At 46.1% G+C, this 22342-nt stretch overlaps 1 protein-coding gene across 1 annotated transcript in view; it reads left to right on the top strand.

Moving 5' to 3' along the window:
- The window catches only part of LOC136665189 (protein kinase C alpha type-like), a 155850-nt gene that overhangs the window by 76704 nt on the left and 56804 nt on the right, over nucleotides 1-22342 (top strand). Inside the window, exon 3 of the mRNA XM_066642778.1 lies at nucleotides 13546-13628. Within this exon, the coding sequence (XP_066498875.1) occupies nucleotides 13546-13628 (83 nt within the window). The remainder of the gene's footprint in view (nucleotides 1-13545; nucleotides 13629-22342) is intronic.

Genomic DNA, 22342 nt, shown 5'->3' with positions numbered 1-22342 from the left:
CCTGCAATTAGAGCCGGCCCTATAGATAGCCTGCTCTAAACTGATAAACAATTCAGTGTGAGAGGACAGGCTTTGTTTTGACCTTGTTGTGGAATGTTCCACAATTCAAAAGTAAGAGTAGATGGAAGAGGACTGGACGAGGATGCTTTGCTTGTAAATGCTAAACTTCATAGTACCATCATAAAACAATAATAATAATTATAATGACAATAATAAAAAAAAAAACTTGCAGTGCACAGTTTAGTGGTGTTTTTTTCCCACTGAGGTAGTAAATACAACCTCATACTGTATCGTATTTTATACAACATATTCCAACCATGCGATCTGATTGGACAAGAGACATTGAGTTCTTATGTAAAGAATAACTCTACGTTACACTCCGCTGTGAAGGTGTGTTCTACTAATTGTTACTGAAGCAGTGCTGCTTTTAAAAGAGTAGATCTACAACTGCAGCATTTACTTTGGGTTTCAGGAAGGTTTAAATCCATATACAGATAAATGTACATGATTAAAGGTGGCTAGGCCTGTGGTAACGTAGACGTACACGTAGTAGCACACTAGTGCGCAGGGAAATGATTGTTACTTCACCATTAAAGGTTTCAGGGGAGGGTGAATGAGGGCATTGCCAGTTCTGCAATACACCCAGCCCAAGCTACCACGTCTGCACTTGTTTTATTCCCTATACTCTTGTCGTGGTGGGTCCAGAGCCTGCCTGGAATCATTGGGCACAAGGCAGGAACACACCCTGGAGGGGGCGCCAGTCCTTCACAGGGCAACACACACTCACACCTATGGACATTTTTGAGTCTCCAATCCACCTATCAATGTGTGTTTTTGGAGCGTGGGAGGAAACCAGAGCACCCGGAGGAAACCCACGCAGACACAGGGAGAACACACCACACTCCTCACAGACAGTCACCCGGAGGAAACCCACGCAGACACAGGGAGAACACACCACACTCCTCACAGACAGTCACCCAGAGGAAACCCACGCAGACACAGGGAGAACACACCACACTCCTCACAGACAGTCACCCGGAGGAAACTCACGCAGACACAGGGAGAACACACCACACTCCTCACAGACAGTCACCCGGAGGAAACCCACGCAGACACAGGGAGAACACTCCTCACAGACAGTCACCCGGAGCAAGACTCTAACCCACAACCTCCAGGACCCTGGAGCTGTGACAGAGACACTACCTGACGGCCTTCTCATATTAACTCATTTAAAATATTGATGTATTGGAGATCCGCATTATTTCCATTTAGTATAAATTGGGATGAGCTATACATTAATAAAGAGGACAATGGAAAAACCCCATTAAGACAGCAAGTGTGTCTGAATACTGCAATTATTTGCAGAAGCAGAAGAAGCAAAACATTTTAGTTATTAAGATTAATACAAAGATTGGGATCAGGTGTGTGCTGTAGCATCATTTAACATCAGTGCTATAGGAAGCAATGGAAATACCTCACATGGAGAAGAACGCAAACTGTGTGTGTCTGTGTGTGTGTGTTCAGTGCTCAGTGTCACTGTGGCCTGTCTCTTCAGCACAATCACTCTGTAATCCTATTAAAAGTGAGCCAAAGGTTTTCAGCAGTGTTAGATTAGCTATGGCTAATCCATGCTTCAAAGGCTGTGATGAGAGAGTGAGAGTGTGTGTGTGAGAGTGTGTGTGTGTGTGTGTGTGTGTGTGTGTGTGAGAGAGAGAGAGAGAGAGAGATGTAAATGCTTGTTAGTTGCTGTAAGCTGCTCTTTTGTTGTGGCGGGCCTTTATCAGCTGCCCTCGCTAGTTCAGCTCTAGCTCTCAGGAAACAAAGCCTGTGGTAATTAATGCTAACAGGCCCAGCGCTCCTTACTCCCATTTGTTACTGGAGCTCCAGTTTTACACAGTGTCAAATCCACCATTAATACAAATCCCTAACACAAACTACTACACTAACACCTAGTTACCTGCATCTGTGAGTCATTCCAATTCAACACATGGTCTCTTCCACTTGGACAAACCATTCTTTGATGCACCAGCTTGTTCATTCAGGGACTAATACGCATGATAGAAGTAGAAACACCTTTATTGATGCCCTTGGGGAACCTTCTTACAGTGAGAACACAAACACACACACTAGGGGCAGTGAACACACACACAGCCGGAGCAGGGGGCTGTAACCACCTCGGTGCCCGGGGAAGGAGCAGTTTGGGGGTGAATGAATGAATTTGATGAATGAATTTTCTTTTTCTGGTCCTGGGAATTGAACCTGTGACCCTCTGGCCTCAAGCTCGCTTCTCTGACTTTAAGACCACGGCTGCACCCAATAGTTTAAATGAATAAGTTAAATAAGTTGGTGTCTCTGTCACAGCTCCAGGGTCCTGGAGGTTGTGGGTTCGAGTCTCGCTCCGGGTGACTGTCTGTGAGGAGTGTTCTCCCTGTGTCTACGTGGGTTTCCTCTGGGTGACTGTCTGTGAGGAGTGTGGTGTGTTCTCTCTGTGTCTGTGTGGGTTTCCTCCGGGTGACTGTCTGTGAGGAGTGTGGTGTGTTCTCTCTGTGTGTGCGTGGGTTTCCTCCGGGTGACTGTGAGGAGTGTGGTGTGTTCTCTCTGTGTGTGCGTGGGTTTTCTCTGGGTGACTGTCTGTGAGGAGTGTGGTGTGTTCTCCCTGTGTCTGCGTGGGTTTCCTCCGGGTGACTGTCTGTGAGGAGTGTGGTGTGTTCTCCCTGTGTCTGCGTGGGTTTTCTCTGGGTGACTGTCTGTGAGGAGTGTGGTGTGTTCTCCCTGTGTCTGCGTGGGTTTCCTCTGGGTGACTGTCTGTGAGGAGTGTGGTGTGTTCTCCCTGTGTCTGCGTGGGTTTTCTCTGGGTGACTGTCTGTGAGGAGTGTGGTGTGTTCTCCCTGTGTCTGCGTGGGTTTTCTCTGGGTGACTGTCTGTGAGGAGTGTGGTGTGTTCTCCCTGTGTCTGCGTGGGTTTTCTCTGGGTGACTGTCTGTGAGGAGTGTGGTGTGTTCTCCCTGTATCTGTGTGGGTTTCATGCTCCGAAAAAACATGTTTGTAGGTGGATTGGAGACTTAAAAGTGTCTGTAGGTGTGTGTGTGTGTGTGTGTGTGTGTACCTAGCCACTGGAATGCACTGCGTTGTAGTGCTGGTCCCAAAACCATATAGGGAGGGTTGTGTCAGGAAGAGCATCCGGCCTAAAAACTGTGCCAAATCGATAACGCGGATGAGATGATCCACTGTGGCGACCCCTGACTGGAACAGCTGAAGGAAGAAGTAGAATATATGGGTTGTAAAAATGACTGGAACACTAGGTAAGATTTGATATTTGTGCCCTTGGGCTCCCACTACAATTGCCAAAATTGTTGGGGGTGTTTAAAATAGTGAAAAATATTGCCTAGCGTTCCTTTAAGTTTACTTGCATTATGTGGAGTTAATTGGAAAAATAGACAATGCCTATGAATCCTCCTCCCTCCTCCATCACTTGACATGATGCTGACCAGCCCATTGCAGATGCTAGCATTCTCCTCCGAATGTGTTGATACTTTTGGTGCACCTTGTGGTAGAGGCATATGCGCCGTTATTCATGGGCTGTTTGTGTAATCACCAGAGAAAAGCATTAAATGAAATGAGATGCTCTTAAGGTCGCCGTGCTCAATACCTCATACCAGGCCTTGAGGGTTATAAAGCTGCCGTGCCCTCGACTGTGGAATATTGGAACTGCTTTCCCTGGAGAAATAGAGCATTGTTAAAACTCTTAGTACCTGAATTTAGTAAATATTGTGGGTGTCTACCAGTGTTTGGACATAAGTCAGTCGTATGGCATTTATTGGTTCATTTATGGCATATGCAGATTTTATTTATGAATGTCTAGGCTGCTAGTGTTTCTAGTGTTAGTCTCTCTCTCTCTCCTCTCTCTCTCTCTCTCTCTCTCTCTCTCTCTCTCTCTCTCTCTCTCTCTCTCTTTGTCGCACATATAAACACACACACACATACACACACACACACTGATCTACGCCTATCACACACTTCACTCACTGTAGCAGAAGTGGAGTAGGTCACAGTCTTAAAGTAACACCTGTGAATCACACTAAAATGCAAGCTCCAGTCCTCAACCCGGAACACACTCACACACACACACACACTCACACACACAGACCCAGAGACAGAGAGAGTGCTGTGCTTAGTTCAGGATGTCTAGTCAGCGAATAAACTGTGAAATAGTGGGTGACAGGAGAGGAGAGGGATTAAGCAGTATATCCACACACACACACACACACAAATACACACACACACACTCACTGATGCGTGTGCACACTCTAAATGCTCCTAAGCTCGACAGGGCTGGTTCAATGACTTCTAGACAGACAGTTTAAACCTGTTTCCCTCAGTGTTTTAGTATCTACTTCAGCTTCTTCTCCGCTTAGTGTTCCACACCACGGAGCTGAGCTGTGTGAGAGCAACGTCCTCGGATCAGCAGGGTCCCACTCCCTGCTCTGCCTCTACCTCAGCAGTGACCTGGGATATTCTGGGATGTTCTTTGGTATTCTCACTGAGATTTATTCCTGAAAGTCAACTATGAATAATGTAACGTGATGAATTATTAATGATGGAGTTTGTGTGGAGTGTCTGTGTGTTTTCAGAGATATTCAGGACTAAAGATTGTGACCAGAGGAAAACCAGCGAAATAGTCCTGGCGTTATATAACCGTTTTCTTTAACTACGTGTCAAAGCTATTTTGTTTTGGTTACGAAATCTGAGGTAATATTTAGGGTCAGGCCTATTACAGCAAGCACTGTCATATAAAAATATCTTACATATAAAAGCCCCCTAGTGTATTTCATTTTTACAGCACTGTCCTTAAATCAGTATTTCATCCCTACCCTCCTCAAAGCATTACATAATCTGGTTTCTGCAGTGCTGAGCTCAGAGTAGCAATGATTACAGGCCAGTGAACCATCGCAGTGATTTCGAAGCTGAAATTTATGGTAAAAATGTCACAGACAGTCACCCGGAGGAAACCCACACAGACACAGAGAGAACACACCACACTCCTCACAGACAGTCACCCGGAGGAAACCCACGCAGACACAGGGAGAACACACCACACTCCTCACAGACAGTCACCCGGAGGAAACCCACGCAGACACAGGGAGAACACACCACACTCCTCACAGACAGTCACCCGGAGGAAACCCACGCAGACACAGAGAGAACACACCACACTCCTCACAGACAGTCACCCGGAGGAAACCCACGCAGACACAGGGAGAACACACCACACTCCTCACAGACAGTCACCCGGAGGAAACCCACGCAGACACAGGGAGAACACACCACACTCCTCACAGACAGTCACCCGGAGGAAACCCACGCAGACACAGGGAGAACACACCACACTCCTCACAGACAGTCACCTGGAGCGGGAATTGAACCCACAACCTCCAGGTCCCTGGAGCTGTGTGACTGTGACACTACCTGCTGCACCACCGTACCGCCCTAGAAGTATTTCTCAAAACTGAATAGTCCTATATTATACATCCTTCTCTTCTCAAAATATACACACTTCTCTTCTTAACATCAGATAAATGTTTAGTCTGGTTCATGACGAACAACAAATCAGCCACATCTGCTGAGTTCAGTTTCCTCCCTCTCTCTCTCTCTCTCTCTCCTCTCTGGAGCTGCTCAAGTCAAAACTCTTCAGCCTCCTTCTCTCTGCGTGAAGCGAAAACACGAGTCCCGCTCTCTCTGCGACATTTCAATCCCTTCTCTCCAATATTCTCTTCCGTCTGTGTGTAATTGATCATCGGCTGTTTCTGTTGTGCTTGGGTGTGTAATGCAGCACTTTGGACTTGTTTACAATAGAGAATATCACTTTTCATTTCAGGTTATTTACAGCCGGATTGCATGGACAATAAAGGAATCAATCCTTAAAAGACTTCGTGAATAAAAACCAGGGGCGACTTGCGTCTGTCGTAGATGTAAATATTATCCTCATATTGCACCTAACATTTTATATTCTAAAATCCAAGGGGCTAGAGAACAGGCCAAGACAGAAGCTTCTGTCAGTTTCTGTTGGACTGCAGCGTTAACAGTGAAAGAAAGCAGCTGTTTGTAGAATCGGTAGAGAATTCTGAGCAAAGCATTACGATAAAGTATTCATTAACTTTAATAGTAAATACACATTATAAAATACCTGGGTGTGAACTAAAGAGTTAGTGACATGAGAGTGATGTAGAGTGAGAATGAAAGCAGTAAAGTGAGAGTTGGAGAGGGGTACAGGTGTGGAGGGGTTGATGTTAACAGGAGCCGACAAGGATTGCTCCCAAGGCTCCAATTATAGTATAATGCATTCCTGAGGACATATAAGAGCAGGATATTCGGAATAATTCTGAATAATTCCAGAACCACCGTTCCACGTTTCCTGACTCTCTGAACTCAAATACACTTTGTCTTTGTTAAATCTCACCCAGCCTTCGCTGTTTCTTATATCATTTGATTAATGATGTTTGCTGATAGCGGGCTTATTGTTTTATTGCCTGTAAAAAGTCATCAGTCATAGTCTTTCAGCCACCTGCTAATCCAAACCAGTCTCTTCCCCTTTGTGTGAAGCCAGTGCCAGTGACTCGTGTGTAATTAAAACATCATTTCCGATATTTACACAATAAACGACAGACTTTAACACTGTGCAGTGCACGTCTTCAGCGCTCACTCAGGACCCCCACAGAGCAGGCCGGATCATTCTCAGCGCTGCAGTGACACTGACGTGGATCAGACACAGCAGTGCTGCTGGAGTTTTTCAAATCCTTAGTGTCGCTGCTGGGCTAAGGTCAACCCACAAACAGTGTCCTGTGACGAGTGATGAAGGACTGGAGGGTGACCACAACAACAAGCAACAGACAAGCTATTGTAATTTATGAGAGGCTTTTAAGCCAAAATGCAGCTCACGCACATACTGTCAAACTGTCTCTCACTCATCAAACCTCTCACACACACTTTCAAACTCTCTCACACGCCATCAAACACTCTCCCAAACACTATTACGTGTTTCCATTAGTTTGACAGTGTGTGTGTGTGAGAGGCTTCATAGTGCGCATGAGAGGTTTGATGGTGACTGAGAGATTGGGACAGTGTGTGTGTGTGTGTGTAATCATCTACAGTGTGTGTGTGTGTGATCATCTACAGTGTGTGTGTGCTTATGTTCATCTACAGTGTGTGTGTGATCATCTACAGTGTGTGTGTGATTATCTACAGTGTGTATGTGATCATCTACAGTGTGTGTGTGTGTGTGATCATCTACAGTGTGTGTGTGTGTGATCATCTACAGTGTGTGTGTATGTTTGATCATCTACAGTGTGTGTGTGATCATCTACAGTGTGTGTGTGATCATCTACAGTGTGTGTGTATGTTTGATCATCTACAGTGTGTGTGTGATCATCTACAGTGTGTGTGTATGTTTGATCATCTACAGTGTGTGTGTGTGTGATCATCTATAGTGTGTGTGTATGTTTGATCATCTACAGTGTGTGTGTGTGTAATCATCTACAGTGTGTGTGTGTGATCATCTACAGTGTGTGTGTATGTTTGATCATCTACAGTGTGAGTGTGATCATCTACAGTGTGAGTGTGATCATCTACAGTGTGTGTGTGATCATCTACAGTGTGTGTGTATGTTTGATCATCTACAGTGTGTGTGTGATCATCTACAGTGTGTGTGTGATCATCTACAGTGTGTGTGTGATCATCTACAGTGTGTGTGTGTGTGTGATCATCTACAGTGTGTGTGTGTGTTATCATCTACAGTGTGTGTGTATGTTTGATCATCTACAGTGTGTGTGTGTGTGATCATCTATAGTGTGTGTGTATGTTTGATCATCTACAGTGTGTGTGTGTGTAATCATCTACAGTGTGTGTGTGTGTGATCATCTACAGTGTGTGTGTGTGTGATCATCTACAGTGTGTGTTGATTGAGTGTTGAGTGGAATGGTATAAAACTGAATTTTTTCCTGTTGGAACTAAATCGTCTGTTTCTCGTACAAAGCCAGCTCCTGTTGTAAAAAACCTAGGGTTTGTCCTTGACTCGACCCTTACATTTAAACACCATCTGCATAAAATTGCACATTTACCCCCTGTGTTTAGTTACAGTGATGCTTCAATGTTGATGAACTCTTCTTTTCTACAGTCTTCCTGCTCAACTGATTAAACGTTCAGAACTCTGTTCAAAACTAGAATTCAGTTCACAATTCTTCTAACCTTCAAGGCTCTTCATGGTCTGGCACCTGTTTATCTCTCAGATCTCATTTCTCTGTAAGGACCCTCCCACATCCTCAGATCCTCTCTGGTCTTCTATCTGTTCCTTCCTAGACGTTCTATTTTGGGTTTCAGATATTTCCCCCAGACTTTGGAATTCTCTTCTATCTTCTTTGTAACTGCTCATCCCTGTCGTCCTTCTAATCTTTGCTTAAAACGTTTTCTTTTTTCTTCTCTGGATTAATTATAACTTTTTTGGAGACTATGTAAAACGTACTTGGGTTTGTGAAAGGCACCATATAAATTGAACGTATTGTTGTTATAATTAATTTTAGTGGAGCATTCTGTGCATTGTGTAGAAAACCTAGTGTAACTATCCAAAGTGGACCCACATCAGTGGCGTATGCTGGTCTTTCAAGGAGGGGAAGTCTACATCATAAAATGTGTCAGTTTATTTATACGTAAATTCTACCCTCCGTTCCTTTTTAAGAAAATGATCTGTGACCCTGTCGTACCAACAAGGCGTCTTTTCCAGGGACTTGACTAGTGTCCTCTCAATGGCCAGCAGAGCTAGGCTGCTTAAACGGCCTTGGCCCATGTGAAGTGTGTCCGCCTGTGCTCCCACGGATCTTTACACCAAAGGATCGCTGATTCGCTCACTTCGCTGTCAATCAAAAAGGGATTCAGCCTCAGACAGATCAATTAAACATCATGCAGAAGCTGAGCGCCAGCCGAGGCCAGCCCACTGCCCCATAGACCCCCAGAGACGCTGAGCGTCCGATGGGCGGGACAAAGCCCAGCATTTATTCAATGACTCGTCTCGTTTCGCTGCACTTCGCTGCTTCGCTATTGAACTCTGTGGACGCTCAGCGTCCTCACTGTTTAAAGCACTGTGAAGCTGCGGGAATGATTGAGAGGAAGGCCGCGTCTTTACCAGTGATAAGAAGCTGATTCTGAACAAAAGTCTGCATGGGTTTCCTCCGGGTGACTGTCTGTGAGGAGTGTGGTGTGTTCTCCCTGTGTCTGCGTGGGTTTCCTCCGGGTGCTCCGGTTTCCTCCCACAGTTCAAAAACACACATTGCAGGTGGATTGGCGACTCAAAAGTGTCCATAAATGTGAGTGTGTGAGTGAATGTGTGTGTCTGTGTTGCCCTGTGAAGGACTGGCGCCCCCTCCAGGGTGTATTCCCGCCTTGCGCCCATTGATTCCAGGTAGGCTCTAGACCCACCGCGACCCTGAAATGGATAAGGGTTACAGACAATGAATGAATGAATGAAAGTCATCCAACACCAGAAACCAGAGTGTGCTTCTGAGGGAGTACAAAAAAACATTTTGTTCTTCATTCATTCATTTATTCATTCTCTGTAACCTCGTCTTCCTGATCTAGGTCATAGCGGGTCAACAGCCCACCTGGAATCAATGGGGGCAAGTCAGGAACACACCCTGGATGGGGATGTAGAACATCACAGAGTGCTACACAGTTACACATCCAGAAGAAACACACACAGACCAGCCAAGGAGAACACACCTCACAGACAGTGACCCGAGGCCAGGTTTGATCCCACAACCCCAGGACTCTGGAGCTGTGCACCACCGCCTTGTGCAAAATTGTACTTAATTGTAAATAAATAATCATTTTGATCCAGACCACAGAATGTGATCAGTGTAAGACATTTAACACAGAAATTAAAGCACTGTTCAAAACCAGTTATAAAACGTTCTAATGCAGATCATGAATACAGTATATTCTGGTTTAAATCTCAGTCATTTCTCAGTTCATTATCCTGTTGGTCATATTGATCATACTATCCTGTAACTGAAGATTTTAGAATAGTGTGTGTGTGTGTGTGTGTGTGTGTGTGTGTGTGACAAGCCTGCTGACAGGGTCTGGACAGTTTGGATCCATTCCCGGAGCTTCTCTATTGAAGCGAGGTGTTTGTGTTGGTGACGCTGCCGTTTCAGAGCCGTTTGCACAATGTCTGCCATCTTCTCACGTAGTGTGGCTGCACATTTTACAACAGCCATTTACCCGTCTTTTACAGCCCACAGACTAACAGTAGTGTTATCATTACACACGCATTCATTTACAGCCTTCAGTTATGAGATTTAATTTCATTTTGATAAACTAGGGCGGAACGGTTAACTGTAGAGAGCAGTAATTACGTTCTGTAAGAGCGGGAAAAACGTTACATGGTGATTATCGCTTGAACGGTTCTCAGTCAATTCATAACATGACTTAATTTAGACTCTGTGTTTGTTACGTACACTGAGCAGAGGAGCACATGGAAGGGACATGACAGAGCAGATGTTGTATTACTTAGTGTTACATTATTTACTGTGTGATTGAAGGCATGTGTGTTGTCTGCACTGGGAGAGGAAAATGGTGACAATAAAACTAATGTAGACAATAGAAATAAAACATGTTTACAATCTCGTCCTAATTAACGCCCCCGTGATGTTAAATCAAATCAGGGTGGGGTTTCCTGAAAGCATCTTGGAACAAAGGAGATTCTCAAGTGGTAGAACACTCTCTCTCTCACTGTTAAGATGATCTTAACACTCAGATATTGCTGGGAAACTGGGCCCAGATCTTGACATGAACAGAGTGTCCCACCACAACACATTTGTAGCTTGTAGAAATGTTCAATTAAGATTTTCTCTTTGTTTTCTATTACGTAAAATTCAGATGAATTACCCTTTCCTCCGGGTGACTGTCTGTGAGGAGTGTGGTGTGTTCTCCCTGTGTCTGTGTGGGTTTCCTCCAGATGACTGTCTGTGAGGAGTGTGGTGTGTTCTCCCTGTGTCTGTGTGGGTTTCCTCTGGGTGACTGTCTGTGAGGAGTGTGGTGTGTTCTCCCTGTGTCTGTGTGGGTTTCCTCCGGGTGACTGTCTGTGAGGAGTGTGGTGTGTTCTCCCTGTGTCTGCGTGGGTTTCCTCCGGGTGACTGTCTGTGAGGAGTGTGGTGTGTTCTCCCTGTGTCTGTGTGGGTTTCCTCCGGGTGACTGTCTGTGAGGAGTGTGGTGTGTTCTCCCTGTGTCTGCATGGGTTTCCTCCGGGTGACTGTCTGTGAGGAGTGTGGTGTGTTCTCTCTGTGTCTGTGTGGGTTTCCTCCAGGTGACTGTCTGTGAGGAGTGTGGTGTGTTCTCCCTGTGTCTGCGTGGGTTTCCTCCCGGGTGACTGTCTTTGAGGAGTGTGGTGTGTTGTCCCTGTGTCTGCATGGGTTTCCTCCGGGTGACTGTCTGTGAGGAGTGTGGTGTGTTGTCCGTGTCTGCGTGGGTTTCCTCTGGGTGACTGTCTGTGAGGAGTGTGGTGTGTTCTCCCTGTGTCTGTGTGGGTTTCCTCCGGGTGACTGTCTGTGAGGAGTGTGGTGTGTTCTCCCTGTGTCCGCGTGGGTTTCCTCCGGGTGACTGTCTGTGAGGAGTGTGGTGTGTTGTCCCTGTGTCTGCGTGGGTTTCCTCCGGGTGATTGTCTGTGAGGAGTGTGGTGTGTTCTCCCTGTGTCTGCATGGGTTTCCTCCGGGTGACTGTCTGTGAGGAGTGTGGTGTGTTCTCCCTGTGTCCGCGTGGGTTTCCTCCGGGTGACTGTCTGTGAGGAGTGTGGTGTGTTCTCCCTGTGTCCGCGTGGGTTTCCTCCGGGTGACTGTCTGTGAGGAGTGTGGTGTGTTCTCCCTGTGTCTGCGTGGGTTTCCTCCGGGTGACTGTCTGTGAGGAGTGTGGTGTGTTCTCCCTGTGTCTGCGTGGGTTTCCTCCGGGTGACTGTCTGTGAGGAGTGTGGTGTGTTCTCCCTGTGTCCGCGTGGGTTTCCTCCAGGTGACTGTCTGTGAGGAGTGTGGTGTGTTCTCCCTGTGTCTGCGTGGGTTTCCTCCGGGTGACTGTCTGTGAGGAGTGTGGTGTGTTCTCCCTGTGTCTGCGTGGGTTTCCTCCGGGTGACTGTCTGTGAGGAGTGTGGTGTGTTCTCCCTGTGTCCGCGTGGGTTTCCTCCAGGTGACTGTCTGTGAGGAGTGTGATGTGTTCTCCGTGTCCGCGTGGGTTTCCTCCAGGTGACTGTCTGTGAGGAGTGTGGTGTGTTGTCCCTGTGTCTGCATGGGTTTCCTCCGGGTGACTGTCTGTGAGGAGTGTGGTGTGTTCTCCCTGTGTCCGCGTGGGTTTCCTCCAGGTGACTGTCTGTGAGGAGTGTGGTGTGTTCTCCCTGTGTCCGCGTGGGTTTCCTCCGGGTGACTGTCTGTGAGGAGTGTGGTGTGTTCTCCCTGTGTCTGCGTGGGTTTCCTCCGGGTGACTGTCTGTGAGGAGTGTGGTGTGTTCTCCCTGTGTCTGCGTGGGTTTCCTCCGGGTGACTGTCTGTGAGGAGTGTGGTGTGTTCTCCCTGTGTCTGCGTGGGTTTCCTCCGGGTGCTCCGGTTTTCATACCCACAGTCCAAAAACACAGGTTGGTAGGTGGATTGGCGACTCAAAAAGTGTCCGTAGGTGTGAATGTGTGTCGCCCTGTAAAGGACTGGCGCCCCCTCCAGGGTGTATTCCTGCCTTGCGCCCAATGATTCCAGGTAGACTCTGGACCCACCGTGACCCTGAACTGGATAAGGGTTACAGATAATGGATGGATGGAACACTGCATATTTAAATGTGTTTAGAAAGGCGAAAAATAAATTTCCATATGACGGTGTGTGTGATGTGAGTGAGAGCAGCTGGTAGCTCCTGTTGATACAATATGAAATGCAGAGATCTCTCAGAAGCTGCAGTCACTGCACTAATCTTTCACTTTTCCATCTACTGCAGCATCTGTGTGGGATTTTGTGTGTCTATGTTTCTGCTTGTTGCCGGTTCTGCACTAGAGATCACATCCTTTAAAAACTAAAGCGAACAAGTGAAAGGCAGCATTTCCATAACAGCATCTCAAACTGTTTTATTATTTTTACTGCTGTATGTTGCTCTTAATGTTCTTAAATGTAAACAGCAATTTGCAGCTTAACCACTGAGTCTAGATGCTGTGAATGTTTACATTGATTTCACTGTATGTTTAAATGCTGTATCTCACTATAATTTTAATCCTGATGATTATACAACAGCATAAATAACATTGGATATCAGCTTTTCCCATAATTCCATTACAGCGCGGCGCTAATTGTATTAAAGTGTTCTACCAATGACGTAAGAGCATGGTTGTGTTTGTTTATATTTTCAAATAAGCAGTAATTTAGTGTTGAAACTTTTGCTGAGTACCATCTATAAACACACCCCACTGTATTGTACCTTTTACAATGAACTGAACTCTATGCGTGATATCTGACGACGTGCTTTACGCTTTTCTCTTGCAGTGTGCTGTTTCGTGGTCCACAAAAGGTGCCATGAGTTTGTCTCTTTCTCCTGCCCAGGGGCTGACAAGGGGCCAGACACAGACGTGAGTAATAAACACACACCTAGCTTTAAAAGTGCCATGGCTCCATATGGAGTGTGTCCAGCGGATGGCCACTCAATGTCAGAGTGGATCAGAGGGTGTGTATGGGGCTTTAAAGCTGTCACGTTGAATAAGAGTCCAAAGCCTTCCCCGCTCTCTTCTTTTCTCCCCCCGCGGTGCTCATGGAGGTCACTCACGCAAACTTTCTCCATATCAGCTGATGGACATGTGGAATTTGGTTCTAAACAAGCATTGGCTGATCACTGAGAGTCGAGCAGGCTTCATTTACATAGCCCTCCTGTCTTGGCTTGACTATTGGCCCATATCTGGGATTGGCTGATATTGAGTTTAATGATGATTTACAGTATTTTCGTTTATTCGTTTGTCTGTCACTGAATGGAATGGTTGTTGTTGTTCTGTTTGGTTGTTGTTGTGTTTTTTTTTATACCTAGGCTTTGTTGTAGAGGTATCCACATTAAGACGACTGATGTGAGCAGAACTTCCCGCTTAATGTCTAGTAAACAACAGAAATATAAGAAAAAAAAAGTTTTAAAAAGGAGCCTCTGGAGCTAAGTAACATTTTAGAATTCAAATTAGAAGCCAGCCCCCTCCAGGGTGAGTTCCTGCCTTGCGCCCAGTGGTTCTGGATGGGCTCCGGACCCACCGCGACCCGGGATTGGCTTAATATTATTACAATATTGGAGAAGAGGTTACAAGAGTAAACACAGGTTAAAAATGATTTAAGGAGGCGACTGCTTATAGAGCTGTGAACTTTTGCTTCTTTTGTTCATGTTCAAAACCTCTAAGAAGTTGTTTTGCAGTCAAAATGGGTCCCAACAATCACTAGTGTTTACTGTGTGTGTATTTGCTTGTGGTTCCCAGCTCATTCAGACAAATACACTGTCCTCAGTTACAACTATCCATCCATCCATTATCTGTAACCCTTATCCAGTTCAGGGTCACGGTGGGTCCAGAGCCTACCTGGAATCATTGGGCGCAAGGCAGGAATACACCCTGGAGGGGGCGCCAGTCCTTTACAGGGCAACACACACACACATTCACTCACACCTACGGACACTTTTGAGTCACCAATCCACCTACCAACGTGTGTTTTTGGACTGTGGGAGGAAACCAGAGCACCCGGAGGAAACCCACGCAGACACAGGGAGAACACTCCTCACAGACAGTCACCCGGAGGAAACCCACGCGGACACAGGGAGAACACACCACACTCCTCACAGACAGTCACCCGGAGGAAACCCACGCGGACACAGGGAGAACACACCACACTCCTCACAGAGGGTCACTCGGAGGAAACCCACACAGACACAGGGAGAACACACCACACTCCTCACAGACAGTCACCCAGAGGAAACCCACGCGGACACAGGGAGAACACACCACACTCCTCACAGACAGTCACCCGGAGGAAACCCACGCAGACACAGGGAGAACACACTACACTCCTCACAGACAGTCACCCGGAGGAAACCCACGCGGACACAGGGAGAACACGCAACACTCCTCACAGAGAGTCACCCGGAGGAAACCCACACAGACACAGGGAGAACACACCACACACCTCACAGACAGTCACCCGGAGGAAACCCACGCGGACACAGGGAGAACACGCAACACTCCTCACAGACAGTCACCCAGAGGAAACCCACACAGACACAGGGAGAACACACCACACACCTCACAGACAGTCACCCGTAGCGGGAATCGAACCCACAACCTCCAAGTCCCTGCTGCGCAACAGTGCCGCAGGTACAACTACAACTACACATTCCTTATTATTCAGTTCATGGTACCACGGACCCAGCAGTGTGACTGGCCTGGAGATATTTAGGAGCACCAGTATTGCATGGATGATTGCACTCTGACCAATGCTCTTCAGTATTATTCCGCCACATACACACGTGTCCTGGCATTGATGTCCAGCGCTTACAAGGCACCAAGCGGGTGCTTGATAATGGAACTAGTTTACCTTGTGGAATTTCCATAAACATCCAGATGGTGTTGTTTCTTTGTTATATAACAACAGTAAACAGAGAATACAGGACTGTAGCATCATCACGGAAATACACTTCCTGCTTTTCACTAACCAAGTATTCGCTAACATTTAATGACCACAGCAGCTCAGTGCCAGTATCTCACCTTTTAGCATGTCCTCTGTGTGTTTTTACTTCAATATACGATTACATTCGGCACAAACTGAGCTCATATCTTTACTCACTTCACGTAATTCAGTGTGAAGATGCAGAGAAGCTGGGATTCCTAACAGTTTCTAAGAATGAACTTCACAGCTGACTATGTTCTTGTGGTAAAACTCATGGACTGTGGCTTTAAATTGTACGTGTTCTGCTTCTTATTCCAGTAAATGTTTTATCTTATACTTAAAAGAATATCGCATACATATTGGCTCCTGATTGGAAGTTAGGGTTGAATATTTTGTAGGTTGTTTTCCACCCTTCATTTTCGTCTCTCTTTCTCTGTCTCTCTCTCTCTCACTGTCTCACGCTCATTTTCTCTCTCTCTCTCTCTCTCTCTCTCTCTCACTCACTGTCTCACGCTCATTTTCTCTCTCTCTCTCTCTCTCTCTCTCTCTCACTGTCTCATGCTCATTCTCTCTCTCTCTCACTCACTGTCTCATGCTCATTCTCTCTCTCTCTCTCTCTCTCTCTCACTCACTGTCTCACGCTCATTCTCTCTCTCTCTCACTCACTGTCTCATGCTCATTCTCTCTCTCTCTCTCTCTCTCTCTCACTGTCTCATGCTCATTCTCTCTCTCTCTCTCTCACTGACTCATGCTCATTCTCTCTCTCTCTCTCACTCACTGTCTCACGGTCATTCTCTCTCTCTCTCTCTCTCTCTCACTGTCTCATGCTCATTCTCTCTCTCTCTCTCTCACTGACTCATGCTCATTCTCTCTCTCTCTCACTCACTGTCTCACGGTCATTTTCTCTCTCTCTCTCACTCACTGTCTCACGCTCATTCTCTCTCTCTCTCTCTCTCTCTCACTCACTGTCTCGTGCTCATTCTCTCTCTCTCTCTCTCACTGTCTCATGCTCATTCTCTCTCTCTCTCTCTCTCACTGACTCATGCTCATTCTCTCTCTCTCTCACTTACTGTCTCACGGTCATTTTCTCTTTCTCTCTCACTGTCTCACTTTCACTCTCACTCTCTCTCTCTCTCTCTCTCACTCACTGTCTCATGCTCATTTTCTCTCTCTCTCTCTCACTGTCTCATGCCCATTCTCTCTCTCTCTCTCTCTCTCTCTCTCTCTCTCTCTCTCTCTCTCTCTCTCTCTCTCTCTCTCTCTCTCACTGTCTCATGCTCATTTTCTCTTTCTCTCTCTCACTCACTGTCTCACGCTCATTCTCTTTCTCTCACTGTCTCAGTCTCTCTCTCTCTCTTTCTCACTCTCACTGTCTCTCTCTCTTTCACTCTCTCTCTCTTTCTCTCTCACTCTCACTGTCTCACCCTCTCACTTTCTCACTCTCTCTCTCTCTCTCTCTTTCTCACTCTCACTCCCACTGTCTTACTCTCTCTCTCTCTCTCTCTCTCTCTCTCTCTCTTCCCTTCAGTCCATCTTGTTTTCCTGAGCTTGAGTCTTGCAGATGGCCCTGTTCTCTTTCTGAACCCCTCCATATGTCTCGAGTGTCTCAGTCTGACTCAGTTCTCGCAGCTTACAATGTGTGACTCTGAGAGGGTCTCATGACTCCCCCTCACCCAAGGGAGAGACTCTCCTTCTGGGCTTAGAGCATGTGTCCACTCTCTTGTCCACTCACACCATGTCTGTGGTCACTCACAGTCCAAATCAGTCCAAACGTGGTGTCTCCAAAATCCATCGCTGGATGTGTATTGTTAAAGTTGTAGAAGAATTTGGAATTACATGGGACCATCACAATCTGTTCACTCTCCCCTGATGCCTGTGAGGGGTGGGTCTCACTCTCTCTCTCTCTCTCTCTCTCTCTCTCTCTCTCTCTCTCACAAACACACACAGTGACTTGAAGGTGTACTCCCACACACAAGATGTAGGGCAGCAGAATATGGTCTAAACACCATACTGCAATTACATTGCTGCATATTGCTGCACAACAGATGACACTGTAATGAAGCTCCTTAGATTGCTTTATAAAATGTTTAAAGTCCTGATACATGTTTCAAAGAAGAGCACTTCCAGAATTCCAGCCAGACTGAGGTAACTATAAAATAGAGAGTAGGAATCAACAACAATTCTAATCTAATTCTATCCTAAATCTTCCTACCCTCCTCCAAAAGATACATAGTGCCCTGTCTGAAATGCTGAACCTGGAACAGTAAAGACAAATGTCCTATTCTCTCAATTACATGCCAGAGAAGCACTAAAATTATTTTGAAGCTGTAAGTTTAAGGTAAAAATACTACCTAGGGTTCCTTTAAAGTACCTTGAGTTTAAGCAGTATTGATAAGAGTGTTAGTATTTTTCCTCTCAGTTCTCTCTCTCTTTCTGCCATCGCCCTCCTGCAGTATGTTACATTGAGACTGGGTCAGATATGATGAATTGCCCTGGTTTATTCTGTCAGCCCCAAAAACCACAACATTTGTATTCTAGGCTTCCACCCAGCGATAGGCAAATGACAGTTCCGTTGCCCAGAGGAGCGCAGCTGCTGCATGTGGGTGAATTAGCTTGCTGACTCTGCTAGCATAGATGCTGCTACTTTCTGGTTTTTAAAAGGCAGCTGAAGAAGGAAAAAAAAGTGGCTGGAAAAGGTCAGCCTCATTACATTTATTCCTGTGTCATCCCTTCATTTGTTACTGTTCCAAAAACCCAAGAGAGGACACTGCTGCTCTGTTAAATCTATGGCCGTATCCTGGGTCTAAGCTTGATTTCTGTGTGATACAAATCCATGTGATTTTCAGAAAGGTTTCTTTCCACTGACAGTGACTGGATCCTGGGAATTATAAGTTTGTTTAGTGGTAGACTTATGAATAATGCTAAATCCATGCTGCAAGCGAACTACTGCTGCTGCACTTTGAAATGACATTGCACATAATTAAGTCTACTTTTAAATAGCATTATATAACACCACCTCCTCAAATTGTATCTACCACTGCCAGTGCAACTTGCCTCATTACACCTACTGCTCTCAGTCTTCTTCATTCCTTAGTGCTGCAGTGTAAAACCCCCAAGAGAAGACACTGCCACTCAGTTACATTTAACGTTTGTTGGTGTTGAATATTGGTGGCACACTGGGGCTGCAGTCAGTCCTCCGGGTGACTGTCTGTGAGGAGTGTGGTGTGTTCTCCCTGTGTCTGCGTGGGTTTCCTCTGGGTGACTGTCTATGAGGAGTGTGGTGTGTTCTCCCTGTGTCTGCGTGGGTTTCCTCCGGGTGACTGTCTGTGAGGAGTGTGGTGTGTTCTCCCTGTGTCTGCGTGGGTTTCCTCTGGGTGACTGTCTGTGAGGAGTGTGGTGTGTTCTCCCTGTGTCTGCGTGGGTTTCCTCCGGGTGACTGTCTGTGAGGAGTGTGGTGTGTTCTCCCTGTGTCTGCGTGGGTTTCCTCTGGGTGACTGTCTGTGAGGAGTGTGGTGTGTTCTCCCTGTGTCTGCGTGGGTTTCCTCCGGGTGACTGTCTGTGAGGAGTGTGGTGTGTTCTCTCTGTGTCTGCGTGGGTTTCCTCTGGGTGACTGTCTGTGAGGAGTGTGATGTGTTCTCCCTGTGTCTGTGTGGGTTTCCTCCGGGTGACTGTCTGTGAGGAGTGTGGTGTGTTCTCTCTGTGTCTGCGTGGGTTTCCTCCGGGTGACTGTCTGTGAGGAGTGTGGTGTGTTCTCTCTGTGTCTGCGTGGGTTTCCTCCGGGTGACTGTCTGTGAGGAGTGTGGTGTGTTCTCCCTGTGTCTGCGTGGGTTTCCTCCGGGTGACTGTCTGTGAGGAGTGTGGTGTGTTCTCCCTGTGTCTGTGTGGGTTTCCTCCGGGTGACTGTCTGTGAGGAGTGTGGTGTGTTCTCCCTGTGTCTGCGTGGGTTTCCTCCAGATGCTCCGGTTTCCTCCAGCAGTCCAAATACTCACATTTGTAGGTGGATTGGTAAAGGACTGTGAATTGTTACAGACAATGAATGAATGAATATTGCTGAATATATGGAATAACCCTCATGTGCTGATTTGAGATGCAACATCACTGTAGTCATTGTGTCTTTCTGTAGTTTATTCTTGCCCATGTGAGGAATTCTGGGTGTAAACCTGATTTGTCTGAGGTAAATGACTAGGATTCACACACAACCCTGTTGTCACATTGTCTGCTAAATGAAAGTTTCAAATATATTTTGTCCTGCACACATTTGTCTTCTGCATGTTGCTGCTAGGACAATACAAATCATGTTTTGAATAATTTTATTTACTGCAGGATTGTAAATTACTTTTGAAAATACCATTTGTTTCTGTCAGAGAAATCAAGCAATGAACTGCAGTTCCTTATTCAGTCATGGTGCCAGTTACAGAAAAATGCAGGATATCTAGAGTCTATGAACCACTTGAGGTTCTGGGGTTACAGAGCTGCTGACAGCTTCTCTAGCCATCGATCGATGCTTTTTGGCCTCTAGGATTCTTCATGCAATGTTTGGGGTTGGAGATCCAGACGGATTGGAATGAATTGCCTGCCAACTCCCCAGTGATTTTCAATCCATCCTCCCTCTGTCTTCAGCACCCTATCACCTTGATGAAGTCATTGCTGTGTTACATGCTGGGTTTGGGCGGTGGTGTTTTTTATTTTTCTCTCTCCAAGTCATCGGTGAGTGGAATTAGTTTGGTGGAGTACACTATAAACTCACACTGGCATATTCATGAGCTACATTTACATGTACATGTACCCAATATAATATTCAATATACTCCGGGTGACTGTGAGGAGTGTGGTGTGTTCTCCCTGTGTCTGCGTGGGTTTCCTCCATGTGACTATCTGTGAGGAGATGTAAGGTCTTACATTTGTAAGGACAGACCTTACAAATGTAAGGTCTGTCCTAAAACCTAGTGAGCTGTGTAAGTAAGCACTGACTCAGTGGACAGCTGTTTAAGTCGGCAGCGTGTTTTACAGGAGTCTGTCCTCATGAGGCAGATTATTGAGAAGCACTCAGTGTTTACTTCCCTCAGCAGCTAGCGTCACCTCAGCGAGAGCACTATGGATTTTTCTCTTCCTGTTTTAATTGCGATTTTAATCATTTTTGCTCTGGAAGAACATGAGTTGTGTTTGCGTTGCATCATGGGATTGCGTTCGCTGCTGGGGAAGGGTTTGATGCTGCCTTAAATTTCAGCCAGATTAAGGTATATCAGTAGGCAGTGTATTTAAGGTGTCTAAGAATTGGGACAGCCTACGTGTTGGGAGCGTGCACACAGTGATGTAAAATGCTCTCTATGTCGACCGCTCACTAGGTTCTGGGACAGACCCATCATGTACACTCCCAGTTAGCAGATTACCCACAATCCACAGGATTGTTTGGTAAAAACCCACATAAGGTAGCATCAATAACTTTTCACTTTTCACCTCCTGAATTGTGTTCTCTATAATAGTGCACTATACAATGAATAATACAGGGGCTAATGAATAGGGAGCCGTTTCAGACACAGGGTAGAAGAGATGAGGAAAGGGGCAGAGCTAGTGTGACATCACCAGATAGGGTCAGAGCCTGTGTTGAGGGGGAACTCAGCTGGTCCACATGAAAATATTCTCACAAGAACAAAGGGAGAAAAAGAACGGATCCTAGTTCAGCTGAATCTCGAGGTCCCCAGCTCCCTGTTGTAATTTGGTGATATTCCTGAGCTCCGCTGGCCTTTGACCCTGCTGGGCTTTAATTGGTTTGACAAATGGAAGGAATGCCTTCGTTATAGCTCCTCTCTGAAGCGGCCTGGTCCGTCTGGAGTTGAACTCAAACCTCAGGAACACTGCAGACAGAGAGAGTCCCTCCCAGCACCAGAGTCCTGTCTCTAACAGTCTTATTAAACTGCGGAAGTACCCTCAGGTCGAACATTACCGTGTCGTCAGTCTGTTATTTGATTGGACTTTAGTTATGTTAGGAATGCGTTTATAAGCACTTCAATGATCATTTGGGCATTTGGGCGATGAAGTCTGATATTTCAAATGTTCAAACGTTTGCCAAAAACAGAATACAAGTTATAAAACAGATCTTGCTTCTCAAATTTGTGCTGAATTTGATTTTAAAAAGTTTACCTCCATCAGCAGTGACACAGATGATTATAACTCTAAGTGACAGCTATGAGACGTTAGGACAAGATGAGTTATGAAATAGAACAGGGTAGGATAAGGTAATTAAACTGTAAGTTAGAGTAAGAGAGGCAAGGAAAAGGTAAGATAGGTGCGGGATATGATCAGGATTAAATGAGGCAGGGCTGTCCAATCCTGTTCCTGGAGATCTACCACCCTGCAGAGATTAGCTCCAACTGTAATCAAACACACTTGATCCTGGTCACGAAGGCCTCAGGGGCATTTGAATATTAGAGTGTGGTGCGTTGGATGTGAAATCTTGAGGGTGGTAGATCCCCCAGGACCAGGAGTGAGCAGCCCTGAGGTAGGCGATGGGAAAGGGATCATATAACATTGTTTAAGACAGGGGACAGTATAGGATAAGATACTTACTTATAGGATACTACAGGGCAGAGGTCACTCGGTGCGCACCCAGATGCTGTCCAATGCGTGAGAATGATTTAATGTTGACAGTGTTTTAT

Source organism: Hoplias malabaricus, chromosome 13 (assembly GCF_029633855.1).
Source record: "Hoplias malabaricus isolate fHopMal1 chromosome 13, fHopMal1.hap1, whole genome shotgun sequence".
NCBI classification, from domain to species: domain Eukaryota; kingdom Metazoa; phylum Chordata; class Actinopteri; order Characiformes; family Erythrinidae; genus Hoplias; species Hoplias malabaricus.
The sequence above is the reverse complement of the archived record's forward strand: the minus strand, read 5'-3'. Positions and strand labels throughout refer to the sequence as shown.